At 47.2% G+C, this 17782-nt stretch overlaps 1 protein-coding gene across 4 annotated transcripts in view; it reads right to left on the reverse strand.

Moving 5' to 3' along the window:
• The window catches only part of INPP5B (inositol polyphosphate-5-phosphatase B), a 91663-nt gene that overhangs the window by 61380 nt on the left and 12501 nt on the right, over positions 1-17782 (reverse strand). The window contains exon 4 of one of the 4 annotated variants that reach the window (XM_030823474.1): positions 14444-14564. The exons of 2 other annotated variants lie outside the window; for them this stretch is intronic. In XM_030823474.1, the coding sequence (XP_030679334.1) occupies positions 14444-14564 (121 nt within the window). Of the gene's footprint in view, positions 1-14443; positions 14887-17782 lie in introns of those variants that run through there. One more of the 4 variants, XM_030823473.1, reaches the window with a different exon arrangement.

A 17782-nucleotide genomic window follows, 5' to 3' on the forward strand; every position in this document is an offset into this window, starting at 1 on the left:
AACTGTAGTCTGATTCTGGACTCTTTCCCTGAGCTCTCCCGCCTATTACCAGCACCATCATTCTTCCTATCAGCCAGGTGTACAGTCTTGCCATCAGCTCATCTCTCTCCTTGGCCCCCCCAGACAGAGTTAGTCATCCGTTTCTTCAGTCTCACAGCTGCCTTCCTCCAGGCTACCGTCTCCTCACTTGCTACCTCAGGAGTCTCCCAACTAAGAGATCTTCCCACTTCTCCCCACCCATTTAGCCTCTGCACTTGGCCTGATTAAACTCTGATTTCATCTCTCTGCTCTAAATCTTCCTGTACAGGTTAAGACCCAAACTGGTTCAACTGGCATCTGACGCCCTTTGCAAATGGCTCTACTCTCCCTCATCAATCCATCACACAAAGACAGCCCAATCTAAAAGGATAGATTCTTCACACATGCCATCCGCACTCCTGCCTTCATATGAAGTTCCTCTTACTTTTTGGCCACCTCTCCTTCGAAGCCCAGCCTCAACTCCCACCTCCTCCTTCATGAAGCCCTCCCCAGTCACATAAGTTCTCAGTAGTCGTTTCTCTGAATTTTGAGTGTCTTCCTGTCTATATAATGTGTCTGGCACTTCAAGAAACATTAGTGTTTTGGAAAATGCCTTGGGCTTTGGAATAAAATAGAGCTGGTGATGTTACTGACTCCATCCATCACCTCATATGAAATCTCAAACAAATTACTTAATTTGCTTCCTCATTTGTAACATGGAAGTAATGCTACCTCAAAACGATAAACAAATACAATCTACATGGGTCACGAACCTAGCACAATGCCTGGTACACAGCAGACATTCAGGAACTGTTCCTCTCCCTCTTCTCCATCACTCCTAATCTCCCACTGCTTTAATAATGATGACTACCATTTATCAAGTACCTCTCATAGTTAGGTAATATGTTCAATGCTTCATGCATTGTGTCTGATTATCAGCCTTGTTTTACAAATAAGGATATTGAGGCCTAGAGCAGACAGCAGACATGCTCGACGACATAGAGACAGTAAATGGTGCAGCTGACATTAAAACCCAGATCTGCTTGACTCCAAAGTCCCACAGCCTCCCATTTTGCATGCATGAGGACAACATCATCAATGAAACTATAAACTCCCAAGGGTAAGTACGATCTGAATAGAAGGTTTAAATCTGTTTCGATAACCAAGCAAAAGTATCAGCACAGTCAGTACAGGATATGTGGGAGTGTGGCTGTCACTGCTGGGTGGAGATCACGTTCTACCCTTCCTGAGCACCTATTAGACAGGTCTAGGAGGAGGTGTCCCCTCCTATCTTCTCAGTCACCAGCCTTTGCATCCCATTTCCAGCACACTGGAAGAACCTGCAAAACCATACGAGCAAAATACCTGCAAACCATGTGCTTCAGAATACCTGACAGTTCAAACTGAATGGATCAAGTGAGTAGGTTCAATGTTTGCCAGCAACATCATGCCCTGCACACACCACCAGGGGGACATTCCACGGGCTCTCTAAGTCTGAGACAGGGCCTTACATACTAGCAAAGAATTCATGGGGAAATAAACCAGTCTAGATCCAACTACCTAGAATATAAGTCAGACTTTGTTCATGATGACAATGATAGTATTATAAACATTAATAATATTAAGAGCAAATACTTGGCCAGGTGCAGTGGTTCATGCCTGTAATCCCAGCACTTTGGGAAGCCAAGGTGGGCAGATCAGCTGAGGTCAGGAGTTCAAGATCAGCTTGGCCAAAATGGCAAAACCCCGTTTCTACTAAAAATACAAAAAAATTAGCCAGGCGTGGTGGCAGCCACCTATAATCCCAGCTACTCGGGAGGCTGAGGCACAAGAATCACTTGACCCAGGAGGCAGAGGTTGCAGTGAGCCAAAATCATACAACTGCACTCCAGCCCGGGCAACAGAGCAAGGCTACATCTCAAAAAAAAAAAAAAAAGAACAAATACTTAAGGCTTTTTTTTTTTTACTGTTATTATTCTCATTTTATTTTTTTTTCCTTTTTTTTTATTATTATACTTTAGGCTTTAGGGTACATGTGCACAATGTGCAGGTTTGTTACATATGTATCCATGTGCCGTGTTGGTTTGCTGCACCCATTAACTCGTCATTTAGCATTAAGTATATCTCCTAATGCTGTCCCTCCCCCCTCCCCCCTACTTAAGGCTTACTACACGTCGAGCACTGTTTAAATCACTTTACATATATTTTATCCTCACAACTACTCTATCAGGTAGGTGCTGTTATTATGTCCATGTTACAGACCAGGAGATATACACAGAGAAGTTAAATAACTTGCCTAAGAGCACACAATAGTAAATGGCACACAGCCAGGGTTCAAACCCAGGGAATCTGAGCCAAGAGTCTGTACTCTCAACCAATAAACTATATCACTGATGAGAAAACGAGGGGCTCAGAAAGCATTTCTGGCAGAGAAAGTAACTTCAGCAAAAGCACAAAGATAGGGCACTGTGGTATGCTTGGAAACAAGTAATAATAAGTAGGATAAATAAGTAGGGAAAAGTTTTATTTGAGAAGCACCAGGGATACAAAAGAAGAGCATGGCCGGGCGCGGTGGCTCATGCCTATAACCCCAGAACTTTGGGAGGCCGAGGCAGGCAGATCACTTGAGGTCAGGAGTTTGAGACCAACCTGGCCAACATGGAGAAACCCTGTCTCTACTAAAAATACGAATATTACCCGGGTGTGGTGGCGGGCACCTGTAATCCCAGCTATTTGGGAGGCTGAGGCAGGAGAATCACTTGGACCCAGGAGGCGGAGGTTGCAGTGAGCTGAGATCACACCATTGCACTCCAGCCTGGGCGACAGAGTGAGACTCTGTCTCAAAAAAAGAAGAAGAAGAAGAAGAGTGTAAGAGTTAGGGCTCAAGTGCAACCTGAGTTCTATTTTCAACTCCACCAATGACCAGGTGAGTGATCACAAGCATGTTACCTGCCCTCTCTAAGCCTCAGTCTCCCAGCTGAAAAATAGAGATCCTCGGCCGGGCGCAGTGGCTCACGCCTGTAATCCCAGCACTTTGGGAGGCCGAGGCAGATGGATCACAAAGTCAGGAGATCAAGATCATCCTGGCTAACATGATGAAACCCCGTCTCTACTAAAAATACAAAACATTAGCCGGGCGTGGTGGTGGGTACCTATAGTCTCAGCTATTCAGGAGGCTGAGGCAGGAGAATGGCGTGAACACGGGAGGCGGAGTTTGCAGTGAGCCGAGATCGCGCCACTGCACTCCAGCCTGGGCGACAGAGCAAGACTCCATCTCAAAATAAATAAATAAATAAAAATAATAGAGATCTGCTTATGGAATTTTTGTGACACAGTATAAGGCCCATGGACTCAAAGTAAGTGCTTAATAAACGGTAAGTGCTACTAATAATGATAACAATAGTATTAAATTTAGGCTAAACTGTAAGACTTCAAACACCATGTAGAGTTTGGATTTTACTCTTATGACAAAAAGGAGCTAAGTGTTTACCTAGCACATAGCACACAGGGCAGGTAACTCTTGAGTGACATTCATAACACAGGGCACCCGGCATTGAAAAGAATGGAAAAAATCCATTTTTTCCATTTCAGCTTTGCCACCATCCCAAATTATTTCGTTACTTTCTTCAAAGTTAAATAACCATGTTTAGTTTTCTTTTTTCATTTCTTTTACATTTCTCAAATATCTCATGGCTTTAAAAAGAAGTGCCATAGATTCTATCATGTAAAATGAACACAGGGCCAGGCGCAGTGCCTCATGCCTGTTATCTCCACACTTTGGGAGGCTGAGGCGGGAGGATCACCTGAAGTCAGGAGTTTGAGACCAGTCTGGCCAACATGGTGAAACCCTGTCTCTACTAAAAATACAAAAATGTTAAAAATAAATAAATAAATAAAATAAAGACCAGGTGTGGTGGCTCATGCCTATAATCCTAGCACTTTGGGAAGCCAAGGCAGGTGGATCACCTGAGGTCAGGAGTTCGAGACCGGCCTGGCCAACACAGCAAAACTCCATCTCTACTAATACAAAAATTAGCCAGGCACGGTGGCGCGTGCCTGTAATCCCAGCTACTCAGGAGGCTGAGGCAGGAGAACTGCTTGAACCCAGAAGGTGGAGGCTGCAATGAGCCGAGATCACGCCACTGCACTCCAGCCTGGGCAACAGAGCAAGACTGTCTCAAAAAAATAAAAATAAATAAAAATGAGCTGGGTGTGGTGGCAGACACCTGTAGTCCTGGCTACATGGGAGGCTGAGGCAGGAGAACCACTTGAACATGGGAGGTGAAGGTTGCAGTGAGTTGAGATCATGCCACTGCACTTTAGCCTAGGTGACAGAGCTAGAATCTGTCTCAAAAAAAATAAAATAAAAATAACAAAAATAAATAAAAATTAGCCAGGCATGGTGGCACATGTCTGTAGTCCCAGCCACCTGGGAGGCTGAGGCAGGAGAACTGCTTGAAGAGGTGGATGTTGAGGTGAGTCAAGATCATGTCACTGCACTCCAGCCTGGGTGACAGAGCGAGACTCCGCCTCAAAAAATGAAATAAGCCAGGCACGGTGGCTCACGCCTGTAATCCCAGCACTTTGGGAGGCCGAGGCAGGTGGATCACGAGGTCAGGAGATCGAGACCATTCTGGCTAACATGGTAAAATCCTGTCGCTACTAAAAAAATACAAAAAATTAGTCCGGCGTGGTGGTGGGCGCCTGTAGTCCCAGCTACTTGGGAGGCTGAGGCAAGAGAATGGCGTGAACCCAGGAGGCAGGGCTTGCAGTGAGCCGAGATCACACCACTGCACTCCAGCCTGGGCCACAGAGCGAGACTCTGTCTCAAAAAAATAAATAAATAAAATAAAATGAACACAGACATCTCTAAAAACACATCTCATGCCAAGCAAACCTGTAAGCTCTAGACTGAAAATCCAATTTGCATCCTGTGCAAATCCAATTTAGGCTGGCAAGGACTAAATATGATCAGTTTAGCTTTCAAGGAGGAAGACTACAGTGCAATTACTTTACGGCAACAGGTTGGTTAGTGGTGATAGGCCCCTGGAGAGATGACTTGAATTTTTCCTTCTCAGGCTTCCCTTCAGTGGGCCTTCTGTGAACTGTCTGTGGTCTGGTGATAAAGCTAAAAGAGAAGTTGGCAAGAGCAAACCAGGAAGCGGGGAGGGCAACGCGGAGACGCAGAGCATGCTCAAAGAGGAAGGGGGCAGGAGCTGTTGAGGCCACAAAGCACCTTGGGCCAGAAATTGTATAGGTCTCTACAATTCAACCAGAGACAGACATTTTTTGAGCACCTACTGATGTACAAGGCATTCGGCTGTCATTTGGGAAGGAGAGAGAATGCAAAATGCCAAAAGCAGCAAGTTCAAGCTTACAAAAATGTAGCTGAATGAGAAGTCAACCAATAGGTGAAAAAGTACAGGGCTTTATCCAGAAATAATAAGCAGTCAAGTTTGAAGTGAAAGGAAATGAAGATAAATTGTAGCAGGTAAGACCAGAGAAGCAGGCTGAGGTCAGGCAGTGCAGGACTTGACCACTTAACTAAGGAATCCGAACTTTATTCTATAGGCAACAGGGAGTGGTACAATATCCAAGTTCACACACAAAATAGTAGAACACGATCAAAATTATGTTCTAAGGAGATCCCTAAGGGAGAGGGAAACTTGAGGTTGGGAAGACTTACAAGAAGACTACTGCAACAGTTCAGCTAAGAGGATACCAACATGAATGAGGGGGATTTTGAAATGTGGGTAGATAGGAGAGGCACTGAAGAAAAAAAATGAACAGAATTTGCTTATTAGACATGAGAGCAGAGGGAAGAGTCAAGGATGCCCTGAGGTTGTTAGTGATTGCATTCAGAAATATGAAAATGGAGGGAGGAAAGGAGTAAGTACAGTTCTTTTTTTTTTTTTTTTTTTTTGAGATGGAGTCTCGCTGTGTCGCCCAGGCTGGAGTGCAGTGGTGTTATCTCTGCTCACTGCAACCTCCGTCTCCAGGGTTCAAGTGATTCTCCTGTCTCAGCTTCCCAAGTGGCACGCGGATTACAGACGCAAGCCACCACACCTGGCTAATTTTTGTATTTTTAGTAAAGACAGGTTTTCACCATGTTGGCCAGGCTGGTCTCAAACTCCTGACCTCAGGTGATCCACCCGCCTCAGCATCCTAAAGTGCTGGGATTACAGGCGTGAGCCACTGTGCCCAGCCAATGCAGTTCTTATGAGGAAGAAATCCCCCTAGGACAGACCCTGAAGAGAGCAGCCAGGTTCTCAGTTCTCAGAGGTGAGCACTTACCATTTATTTTTCTTTCTCTTTTTTTTTTTTTTTGAGACAGAGTCTCGCTCTTGCCCAGGCTGGAGTGCAGTGGCGTGATCTCGGCTCACTGCAACCTCCGCCTCTGGGGTTCAAGCGATTCTTGTACCTCAGCCTCTTGACTAGCTGGGACTACAGGCATGTACCACCCCGCCGGGCTAATTTTTGTTATTTTTAGTAGAAACAGGGTTTCGCCATGTTGGCCAGGCTGATCTCAAACTCCTGGCCTCAAGTGACCCGCCCATCTCAGCCTCCCAAAGTGCTGGGATTACAGGCATGAGCCACCGCTACTGGCCAGCATTTCCCATTTCTAATTGTATTTCCCAAATGAAAGCAGGTCTAAATACTTTAGCGTTGCTTAAGTCCTATGTGACTTTCCAGGAGGCAAACATTCACTCCCATTTTAAAGACATAAGAGGAAAGCTGAGACACACGTTTAATATCGTACAAAGAGGTCAAGCGCGGTGGCTCATGCCTGTAATCCCAGTACTTTGGGAGGCAGAGGCGGGAAGATCACTTGAGGCCAGGAGTTTGAGACCAGCCTGGGCAACACAGGGACATCTCGTCTCTAAAAACAAAAAGAGGCTGGGCATGGTGGCTCACACCTGTAATGCCAGCACTTTGGGAGGCCAAGGCAGGCAAATCACTTGACGTCAGGAATTCAAGACCAGCCTAGCCAACATGGTGAAACCCTGTCTCTACTAAAAATACAAAAATTAGTCCAGGCATGATGGCTCACGCCTATAATCCCAGCACTTTGGGAGGCCAAGGTGGGCGGATCACCTGAGATGAGGAGTTCAAGATCAGCCTGGCCAACATGTTGAAACCCCGTCTTTACTGAAAATACAAAAAGTAGCCAGATGTGGTAGTACATGCCTGTAATCTCAGCTACTTGGGAGGCTGAGGCAGGAGAACTGCTTGAACCCACGAGGCGGAGGCTGCAGCGAGCAGAGATCACACCACTGCACTCCAGCCTGGGGGACAGAGTGAGACTCTGTCTCGAAAAAAATAAATAAAATAAAAATAAAAATAAACAAAAAGAGAAAGTAATAGTGTACCAAGGAACCATGATGAAAAGAAAAAGAAAAATGTCCAGGCCTCTTGACATCCACTTTGTTTAAATTCTCATCATTGGCATTCCAAGAAAGAAAGTCTCTTCTCATTCATATTTGCTAGCTTCAGTTCATGTATGGATCACCGATAACAAAACTGTTAGAGCATAATTTATTTTATATATTTATCTATTTAAATTTAGAGATATCGCTATGTTGCCCAGGCTGGTCTGGAACTCGTCAAGCAAGACTCCTGCCTCGGCCTTCTGAGTAGCTGGGACTACAGGTGCGTACCACTGTGCCGGGCTAACAGTATATTTTAAGTAGCAAAGAAAAACATGCAAGTCAGCTAGCATCTATCCTCCAACAGTACAGTATCTTTCCTTTAATAAATATTGATGCCTCCCTCTTCCTGAACTGTCCCTCCCTGAGGATTTGTCTGTTCAAAGCTCCACTTCTAACTGAGTGTTTGTGGGTCACCTCACTTGCTCTCAACAATTACTGTAGAATTCCAAAACAAACTGTTTTCAGAAGAAAAAAAGAATCTTTAGGGGGTTCTCTTGTACTAGAAACAAAAAAATGGGTTAAATGGCCCAAAGAAGGAAAACCGAGAGGGGAACAACAAAAGGAAGAAGAAAAACGAATACAGTTCTCTTTTGTTTAAGGAAACAAAGTGACCTAAAATAAGTTACTTAGGAGCCTGCAGAGCTTCCCACAACGGTGGAAATGATGGGCAATATTTGTACTCTAAGATAAACAAAAGCAAATTTATTTTCTCCGTGCTAAAAGGATATGTTGGTCACGCAAGTTTTACCTATTAGTACTGACAAAACAAGATGAAAGAGAGAGTGAGAGAGAAAACCACTGGGGGCTATTTTGCTAACATGCTCTCTGGCTTCTACTCTGGTAAACTAGGTTACCCTTTATGTTACCCTGAGATATAAATAGCATTCATTTCCTTTCACTGGCCTGACAGACTTTAATATTTTGTTTCCTGGGTCCAGAAGAAAAAATACTTAAACACATCCCCTTTTAAATTTGAGGTACTACAAAGCTGGTTCTTTTTTTTTTGAGACGGAGTCTCACTGTTGTCAGGCTGGCATGCAGTGGCGTGATTGCAGCTCACTGCAACCTCCGCCTCCCGGGTTCAAGTGATTCCCCTGCCTCAGCCTCTCGAGTAGCTGGGATACAGGCGCACGCCACCACGCCCAGCTAATTTTTTGTATTTTAGTAGAGATGGGGTTTCACCACGTTGGCCAGGATGGTCTTGAACTCCTGACCTTGTGATCCACCCACCTCAGCCTCTGAAAGTGCTGGGATTACAGGCATGAGCCATCACGCCTGGCGAAGCTGGCTCATTTCTAATCAACTTCAGATTAAAAAAAAAACAAAATGTATTTGCCATTACTGCTTTGTTAAAATAGCCCAGAATGGCCCCTGTGGGACTCCTGAGTAGCCATTTCCTTTTTAGTGCATAGTTAAAAATCCTCCAGAAGACAGCTCCAGGTCTTTGTGTGTACCCAGGATGCAATGCAGGTGAACATTTTACAGACTGACTTGGATAAGTACTGGGCCCTCTGCAGGATCCTCAGTGGGGTTTTCTGAATAAGAGCAACTTCAGTTGCTAGATGGAAATAATGAGGTACTTCTCCCAAATCAGACTTCACTCTTTTTAAGGAAAGAAAAAGCTGCACAAGGAAGTTAACAGCATCCCTGGTCATCTAGTGGTTAGGAAGAAAAAAAAAGAAAAGAAAAAGATATTAACAACAGTTAGGCCAGACGCGGTGGCTCATGTCTGTAATCTCAGCACTTTGGGAGGCCAAGGTGGTCAGATCACGAGGTCAGGAGACGGAGACCATCCTGGCCAACATGGTGAAACACCGTCTCTACTAAAAATACAAAAATTAGCTGGGTGTGGTGGTGTGTGGGTGCGTGCATGTAGTCACAGCTATTTGGGAGGCTCAGGCAGGAGAATTGCTTGAACTCGGGAGGTGGAGGTTGCAGTAGCCAAGATCGTGCCACTGCACTCCTAGCCTGGTGACACAGCAAGACTCCGTCTCAAAAAAAAAAAAAGAGCAGTTAAATAAGTGCAGGAGCAGAAAGACTCCTACCAATCTACCGATTCAACTACCAATCTAATGTCAGTGCAAGTTGGGCTTGGCGACTTGCAGTTGAAGAGGCCAAGAGAATCACATGAACAAGCTGCCACTCAACCAAGAGCATTACCTGACTTCAACACCACAACTTAGCTCCTAGACACTGGTCTGAACCTGAAGACATGGATTCCAGTCTGAAACTAGCTTCATTTCATTTTTCTTTTTCTTTTTTTTTTTTTTTTTGAGATGGAGTCTCGCTCTGTCACCCAGGCTGGAGTCCCGCTCTGTCACCCAGGCTGAAGTCCAGGGGCGCGATCTCAGCTCACTGCAAGCTCCGCCTCCCGAGTTCGCGCCATTCTCTTGCCTCAGCCTCCCGAGTAGCTGGGACTACAGGTGCCCACCACCATGCTCAGCTAATTTTTTTGTATTTTTAGTAGAGACGGGGTTTCACCATGTTAGGCAGGATGGTCTCGATCTCCTGACCTCGTGATCCGCCCACCTTGGCCTCCCAAAGTGCTGGGATTACAGGCGTGAGCCACCACGCCCAGCCTCATTTTTCTACTATAATCTCTACCAAGCTCAACCTGACACTCCTGAATTCAGCAGAGACAAAGAAAAGAAAGGACATTTTGAAAGAATCATCAAAGATCATTCCTATCTCTATTAATGCAAAGGCAAGGAATGAAGACCAGATTTACCCATCCCCCAAAATGCCTGGGCCTCGAAGTTGCTCTATGCCCTTGTCTCACGCTACAAGAAACACTGTCCTGCTGGACCAACCCTATACTCTCTTACCTCTATCTACGTATTATCAGACCCCTCTCAGTCAGACTGCCAGCTTCTGAGGGGTGCCTTTGTTTCTCCTGCTGTGCATCAAAAACAGCTTTTTTTGGGGGGCGCGGGGGGGACAGAGTCTTGCTCTTGTCGCCCAGACTGGAGTGCAATGGCACGATCTCGGCTCACTGCAATCTCCACCTCCCAGGTTCAAGTGATTCTCCTGCCTCAGCCTCCCAAGCAGCAGGGATTACAGGTGCCCGCCACCATGCTCAGCTAAGTTCTGCTTTTTTGGGGTTTTTTTTGTTTGTTTGTTTGTTTGTTTTTGAGATGGAGTCTCTCCCAGGCTGGAGTGCAGTGGCGTGATCTCGGCTAACTGCAACCTCTGCCTCCTGGGTTAAGCGGTTCTCCTGCCTCAGCCTCCCGAGTAGCTGGGACTATAGGCGCACACTACCATGCCCGGCTAATTTTTTTTGTATTTTTAGTAGAGATGGGGTTTCACCGTGTTAGCCAGGATGGTCTTGATCTCCTGACCTTGTGATCCGCCTGCCTCACCCTCCCAAAGTGCTGGGATTACAGGCATAAGCCACTGCGCCTGGCCTAATTTTTATATTTTTAGCAGAGACGGGATTTCGTCACGTTGCCCAGCCTGGTCTTGAATTCCTGATCTCGTGGTCCGCCCACCTAGGCCTCCCAAAGTGCTGGGATTACAGGCATGAGCCACCACACCCGGCCAAAAACAGCATTTTTAAGCAACCGTTTGCTTTGGTTTCTCTAGGCTATCAAGTAGTGGGTATTTTGATCATCTGCATATGGGAAAAAACAAATCTACCACTCTGTTTCCCTTGGGGCCTGTATCGACATCCAGAGGCAGCCCAAAGGGTTCTTCCTACCTGTTACAGAAGATGTAACTCTCTTCTGAGGCCATAATAACTCTGGAAACAGAGATGACCCAAATAGAACTGGGGAGCTTGATACCATTTCTTACCAATTTTAGCAGGAGCAACTTAGCAATTAATAGTGTCACCCAGTCAGTTACTGTAGGTATTGTGATAAGACAAAAAAATTTTTTTTCTTTCTTATTTTTTTTTTTGAGATGGAGTCTCGCTCTGTTTCCCAGGCTGGAGTGCAGTGGCATGATCTCAGCTCACTGCAACCTCTGCCTCCTGGGTTCAAGCGGTTCTCCTACCTCAGCCTCCCAAGTACCTAGGATTATAGCCATGCGCCACTACACCCATCTAATTTTTGTATTTTTAGTAGAGACAGGGTTTTGCCATGTTGGCCAGGCTGGTCTCGAACTCTGACCTTGTGATCTGCCCGCCTTGGCCTTCCAAAGTGCTGGGATTAAAGGCGTGAGTCACTGTGCCCAGCCAGAAACAGCATTTTAGAGCAACCGTTTGCTTTGGGTTCTCTAGGCTATCAAAAAGTGGGTATTTTGATCATATGCATATAAGAAAAAACAATCCACTACTCTGTTTCCCTTGGGGCCTGTATCGACATCCAAAGGCAGCCCAAAGGGTTCTTCCTGTTACAGAAGATGTAACTCTCTTCTGAGGCCATAATAACTCTGGAAACAGAGATGACCCAAATAGAACTGAGGGGCTTGATACCATTTCTTACCAATTTTAGCAGGAGCAACTTAGCAATTAATAGTGTCACCCCACTTACTGTAGCTATTTTTTTTTTTTTTGAGACGGAGTCTTGCTGTCACCCAGGCTGGAGTGCAGTGGTGCGATCTCGGCTCACTGCAAGCTCCGCCTCCCAGGTTCATGCCATTCTCCTGCCTCAGCTTCCCAAGTAGCTGGGACTACAGGTACCCGCCACCACGCCCAGCTAATTTTTTTGTATTTTTAGTAGAGACGGGGTTTCACCGTGTTAGCCAGGATGGTCTCGATCTCCTGACCTTGTGATCCGCCCACCTCGGCCTCCCAAAGTGCTGGGATTACAGGCGTGAACCACTGTACCCGGCCCTACTGTAGGTATTTTGAGACAAATTTTTTTTTTTTTTTTGTGATGGAGTCTTGCTCTGTCTCCCAGGCTGGAATGCAATGGCACGATCTCGGCTCACTGCAACCTCTGCCTCCTGGGTTCAAGCGATTCTCCTACCTCAGCCTCCAGAGTACTTGGGAGTTACAGGCACCTGCCACCACGCCCGTCTAATTTTTGTAATTTTAGTAGTGATGGGGTTTCGCCATGTTGGCCAGGCTGGTCTCGAACTCCTGACCTCAGGTGATCCGCCCGCCTCGGCTTCCCACAGTGCTGGGATTACAGGCATGAGTCACCGCGCCTGGCTGACAACATTTTTAAAACTATTTATTTATTTATTTTAGAGACAGTCTCACTATGTTGCCTAGGCTGGAGTGCAGCAGCTAATTCACAGGATCAATCATAGTGCACATCACCCTCGAACTCCTGGGCTCAAGACTGCCACCTCAGCCTCTCAAGTGGCTGGGACTACAGGTACGCACCACCATGCTCAGCTTTCACATTATTTTAAAATAAAATAAAACCGAAACCTTAACAATAATTCCTCTCCAGCATATGGCTAGTCTCTGTTTTTTGAAAGGAAAAGAAAGATTGAGATCCCTGCACATTTCTCAGTCGGAGCAGCTAACTGGCTTCAGAGCTGGCTGGCCTGGCTTGTCATAGAAGACTAAGGGAATGAAGTGCTTGCATGGCCTGGCTGTGGTGTACTGGCTGAGAACACAGCACCCACCTCTTTCTGCTGCCATTGGCCTTGTCCTCCGCCAATTGTGTGGATTCTGGCGGTCTCTTGTGAAGGGGCAAGGAGATGATGCGCTCTTAAACTCTCACCCGTCCCGCCACCATAGCCCAGAATGTCATGGAAACTCAAGTGATACTGAACTCTGAGATAAGCCCCAGGAAGATGCAAACTATCAGCACCATCAGGCGCTTCAATCGCACCTTGTGGTGGCTGCAATGGAGAAACAAGCACCGAGGAAGTCCTCTGCTCACCTCGTTTCCTCTCATTTTACAAACTCTTGTGCAACATACCACTCCTCCCTGCCCCTCATAGTTTCCAAGCCTTGTAAGAGCAAGTGGAGTGCTGGCCCACACTTTACACAGCTACTTGACAGGCTCTTCGTTGCTGGCAAATGACTGTCACAAATAGGTACAAGGGGTCATGCTAAAGCTCACACATAAATGGAGCCTCACGGACACACCCAGGGGAAAAAAGAACCAGGGGCCCTTGCAGAAAACCCTGGAGCTGGACAAAAAAAGACAGGTCTGCAGGTCCTCCCAGAGCACGGACTCACCCAAATTTCAGCCCTGAGCCTCCCATCTCCAAACGACAAGCTCCAAGCTCAGCAACTGGCCTTCTGTGCTCCCCATTATCCACCAACTGCTGGGTGGGAAAAAACCTAGTCCCTTAATAACCTGTAACTTCATCTTGGCCTCTAGTCCCAGAGTAGACAGGGCTCCCTAAGATTCCAGCCCTGTACACTGCGCTATCATCACAGGGGCTGAGAACTGACAGAGCCCCAACACATACCATACTTCACCCGAAGGAAGGCTCTATCATAGGCAGTGCACCGCTCCCCCACTCGCCCCACGCGACAAACTCGGAAGGTCAGGATTGAAGAACAAGCTCAGATGGAGAAATAGGCCCAGAGAGGGGCAGCGAGTGGCCCGAGGTCACACAGCGAGTTCGGAACGGAGCTTTACTGAAACCCCAGCCTTCGGATTCTCGAGTACCCCATTCCCACCCGCCTTACCCTGGTCACGCCCGCCTGAGAAGACCATCACAGAACTTCTGCCCCAGTGTCCCCGCCTCCAGAGGGCCACCAGGACTTTGGTCTTCGCCCCGAGCGTCCACTGGGCAAACCGCCGACCCTGCCCACCCGAGGACCGGGACCACTGCCGCCCCCGGCCCAGCTCCCCAGCCCAGCTTCCCGCCGCCCGCCGGACCTGCAGAGTTGCGCTCCCGAGAGCCGGCGACGGCAGACATTTCCCTGCCTGCTTCCTCAAGCTCCTCATCCCGCCGCCCGTCCCGCGCGCTCCGCCCCCAGACGAACCCGCCCCCGTGTGCTCTCTCCATCAATCGAAAGCCTGTCTTCTCCATCGCTCCGCCCCAAAACAGAAGGGAGCCCGCCCCCTGTGGCCGGGCCTCCTCCAATCACCACCGTCCCCTTCCGGGACGGATACCTGCCTCCGCCAATTGTCGCGTACCCTGGCCAGGTACCTGGGGCCGAATTACAACCGCGCGGCGTTGGCATCTCCAGGTCCAGCTCTGCGCACCTGTACCGAGACAGCCACAGGAATTCAGGATCCCGGGTCGCAGAATCGAAGGCTGTGCAGGAACAGATGGGGCAAACTGAGCCACGGGCTTGAAGATCCGGCTCTGCATGATTGTATCATCCCGAGAGACTCCGGCCCTGTTTCTCCCGCGCACAGAAGGGTTTTGTGCGCACTGAGGTTCAAATGCAAGAATAATTGTGAACACAAAAGTACTATTCCAAGGCAGAGACCATCGCCATTCCTTGAACCTCACGGTAACTATGTGCCAAGGTCTGTGCCTCGTATAAATATTATCTTCCTACTCCTCGTAACACATCTTTTATGAGGGAGGAAACTATTATCCCAATTTTCTTTTCTTTTTTTTTTTTTTTTTTTTTTTTGAGACGGAGTCTCGCTCTGTCGCCCAAGCTGGAGTGCAGTGGAGCGATCTCCGCTCACTGCAACCTCTGCCTCCCGGATTCAAGCGATTCTCCTGCCTCAGCCTCCCGAGTAGCTGGGACTACAGGCACGTGCCACCATGCCCGGCTAATTTGTATTTTTAGTAGAGACGGGGTTTCACCATATTAGCCAGGATGGTCTTGATCTCCTGACCTCATGATCCACCTGCCTCGGCCTCCCAAAGTGTTGGGATTACAGGCGTGAGCCACCACCCCTGGCCTATTATCTCAATTTTATATACAAGGCAACCAAGTTCAGAGACGTTAAGTCTGAAGTCGCAGAGTGACTAGCAAAGTGGAGGATTCAAACAGATGCCAGAGGGTTGGGGGATTTCACCACCCATTACCTCCAGCAGCAGTTGGCAGCCCACTCCAGAGAAACACGCTGTAAGTAAGCAGTGTGTTTACTATGAAATATATCAAACAAGTCCTCTGTTTCTCCCTTAACCAGACTGCCACTCTCCTTCCTAGAAATTCTTGAGTCACCTCTATCTCTGACTCAAACCCTCTGACTCAAACTATCTGACCCTGGAACAATTGCTCTTAACCCTTCTGCTATCCTGCCTGCTCTGTTTGTAGAGCTGCATGAAACTGACTGAACTGAATGGGATGTGCAAGGACATGATATATGAGAAGACTTGAGTTCCAGTCCTGACTATGGCACTGCCAGACACAGCTTTTAAGTTGTCTTCAGCATTTACATACTATTAACCCATACTTGGCCTTGTCTGATCCTCAAAAAACTCTGGATTATTGAAGACGGCAAGTTTATAATTCCATTGTATAAATAAAAAAGCCAAGGTCTGAAAAAATAAAATATAGTAGGGCCAGGCGCATGCCTGTAATCCCAGCACTTTGGGAGGCTGAGGCGGGCAGATCACGAGATCAGGAGATTGAGACCACCCTGGCTAACATGGTGAAACCCCGTCTCTATAAAAAATACAAAAAATTAGCTGGTCATGGTGGTGTGTGCCTGTAGTCCCAGCTACTCTGGAGGCTGAGGCAGGAGAATCCCTCTAACCTGGGAGGTGAAGGTTTCAGTGAGCTGATATTGCACCACAGCACTCCAACCTGGGTGAAAGAGCAAGACTCCGTCTCAAGAAAAAAAAAAAATACAAAAAGTAGCCTGGTGTGGTGGCGGGCACCTGTAATCCCAGCTACTCGGGAGGCTGAGGCAAGAGAATCACCTGAACCCGAGAGGTGGAGGTTGCAGTGAGCCAAGATTGCACCACCACACCCCAGCCTGGGTGACAGAGCTAGACTCTGTCTCAAAAAATAAATAAATAAATAAATAATAGGCCAGGCATGGTGGCTCACACCTGTAATCCCAGCACTTTGGGAGGCTGAGGCAGGTGGATCACAAGGTGAGGAGATCGAGACCATCCTGGTTAACATGGTGAAACCCTGTCTCTACTAAAAATACAAAAAAATTGCCGGGCATGGTGGCTCATGCCTGTAATCCCAGCACTTTGGGAGGCTGAGGCGGGCAGATCACGAGGTCAGGAGATTGAGACCATACTGGCTAACACAGTGAAACCCTGTCCCTACTAAAAATACAAGAAATTAGCCGGGCGTGGTGGCAGGTGTCTGTAGTCCCAGCTACTGGCGAGGCTGAGGCAGGAGTGAACCTGGGAGACGGAGCTTGCAGTGGCGAGATCGTGCCACTGCACTCCAGCCTGGGCAACAGAGCGAGACCTGCTCAAAAAAAAAAAAAAATGCAAAAAATAGCCGGGCGTGGTGGTGGGCGCCTGTGGTCCCAGCTACTTGGGAGGCTGAGACAGGAGAATGGCATGAACCTGGGAGACGGAGCTTGCAGTGAGCCGAGATCGCGCCACTGCACTCCAGCCTGGGTGACAGAGCGAGACTCCGTCTCAAAAAAAAATAAATAAATAAATAAATAAATAATAGATAAAATAAAATGTAGTGTTCACATTCACATTTAGGAAGTGACAGACCTGGGATCTGCACTGAAATCTCTGAACTCCAAGGGTTTGGCATCAGAAACTGGAGTTTCAAACCTGGTCCCATTACTTCAATTTTATTTTTATTTTTATTTATTTATTTATTTATTTATTTATTTTGAGACAAACTCTTGCTTCGCCCAAGCTGGAATGCAGTAACGTGATCTCTGCTTACTGCAACCTCCGCCTCCCAGGTTCAAATGATTCTCCTGCCTCAGACTCCTGAGTAGCTGGGATTACAGGCACATGGCACCACACCTGGCTAATTTTTGTATTTTTAGTAGAGGCGAGGTTTCACCTCGAACTCCTGACCTCATGATCCTCCCACCTCAACCTCTCAAAGTGCTGGGATTACAGGTGTGAGCCAACCCACCCAGCCCCTATTACTTCAATTGATGATTGATCTTGGGTAAGTTACTTGCCTCCTCTGTGTCAATTTACTCGTCTGTAAAACAGGATATCTACTTCTTAGTATTGTTCAGAAGACTAAACGGAGAAATACAGTCGTTGTGCATTGTCTTGGTATCTAGAAAAATGTCTGGCACACAGTAGGTGCTCAATTAATGTTAGCTAATTGTGATCTCTTGTTAGCCGATGTCTCTCTAATAGTAGACTCTTAGCCAAGACACTTCCACTCTCCGGCCTTTTGTGCTGTACAACATTATCCATCAAGGACTGGTGAAAAATACCTAGTTCCTTTTGCCTCTAGTGCCTCTAGTAAAATGAAAGAGTTGGGCTGGTGGATATCTAAGAGTCTGTCAATACTGAGAGTCCCTTCTCACCCAGGTCCCTCCCTGAGGAAATCTGCATCATGACAAGCACTCAGAGAAGCTGGTTGGTACAGAGTTTCTCTGCTGGTTACCCCAGGTGTG

The sequence above is a fragment of the Nomascus leucogenys genome, chromosome 12 (assembly GCF_006542625.1).
Source record: "Nomascus leucogenys isolate Asia chromosome 12, Asia_NLE_v1, whole genome shotgun sequence".
In the NCBI taxonomy this organism is placed as follows: domain Eukaryota; kingdom Metazoa; phylum Chordata; class Mammalia; order Primates; family Hylobatidae; genus Nomascus; species Nomascus leucogenys.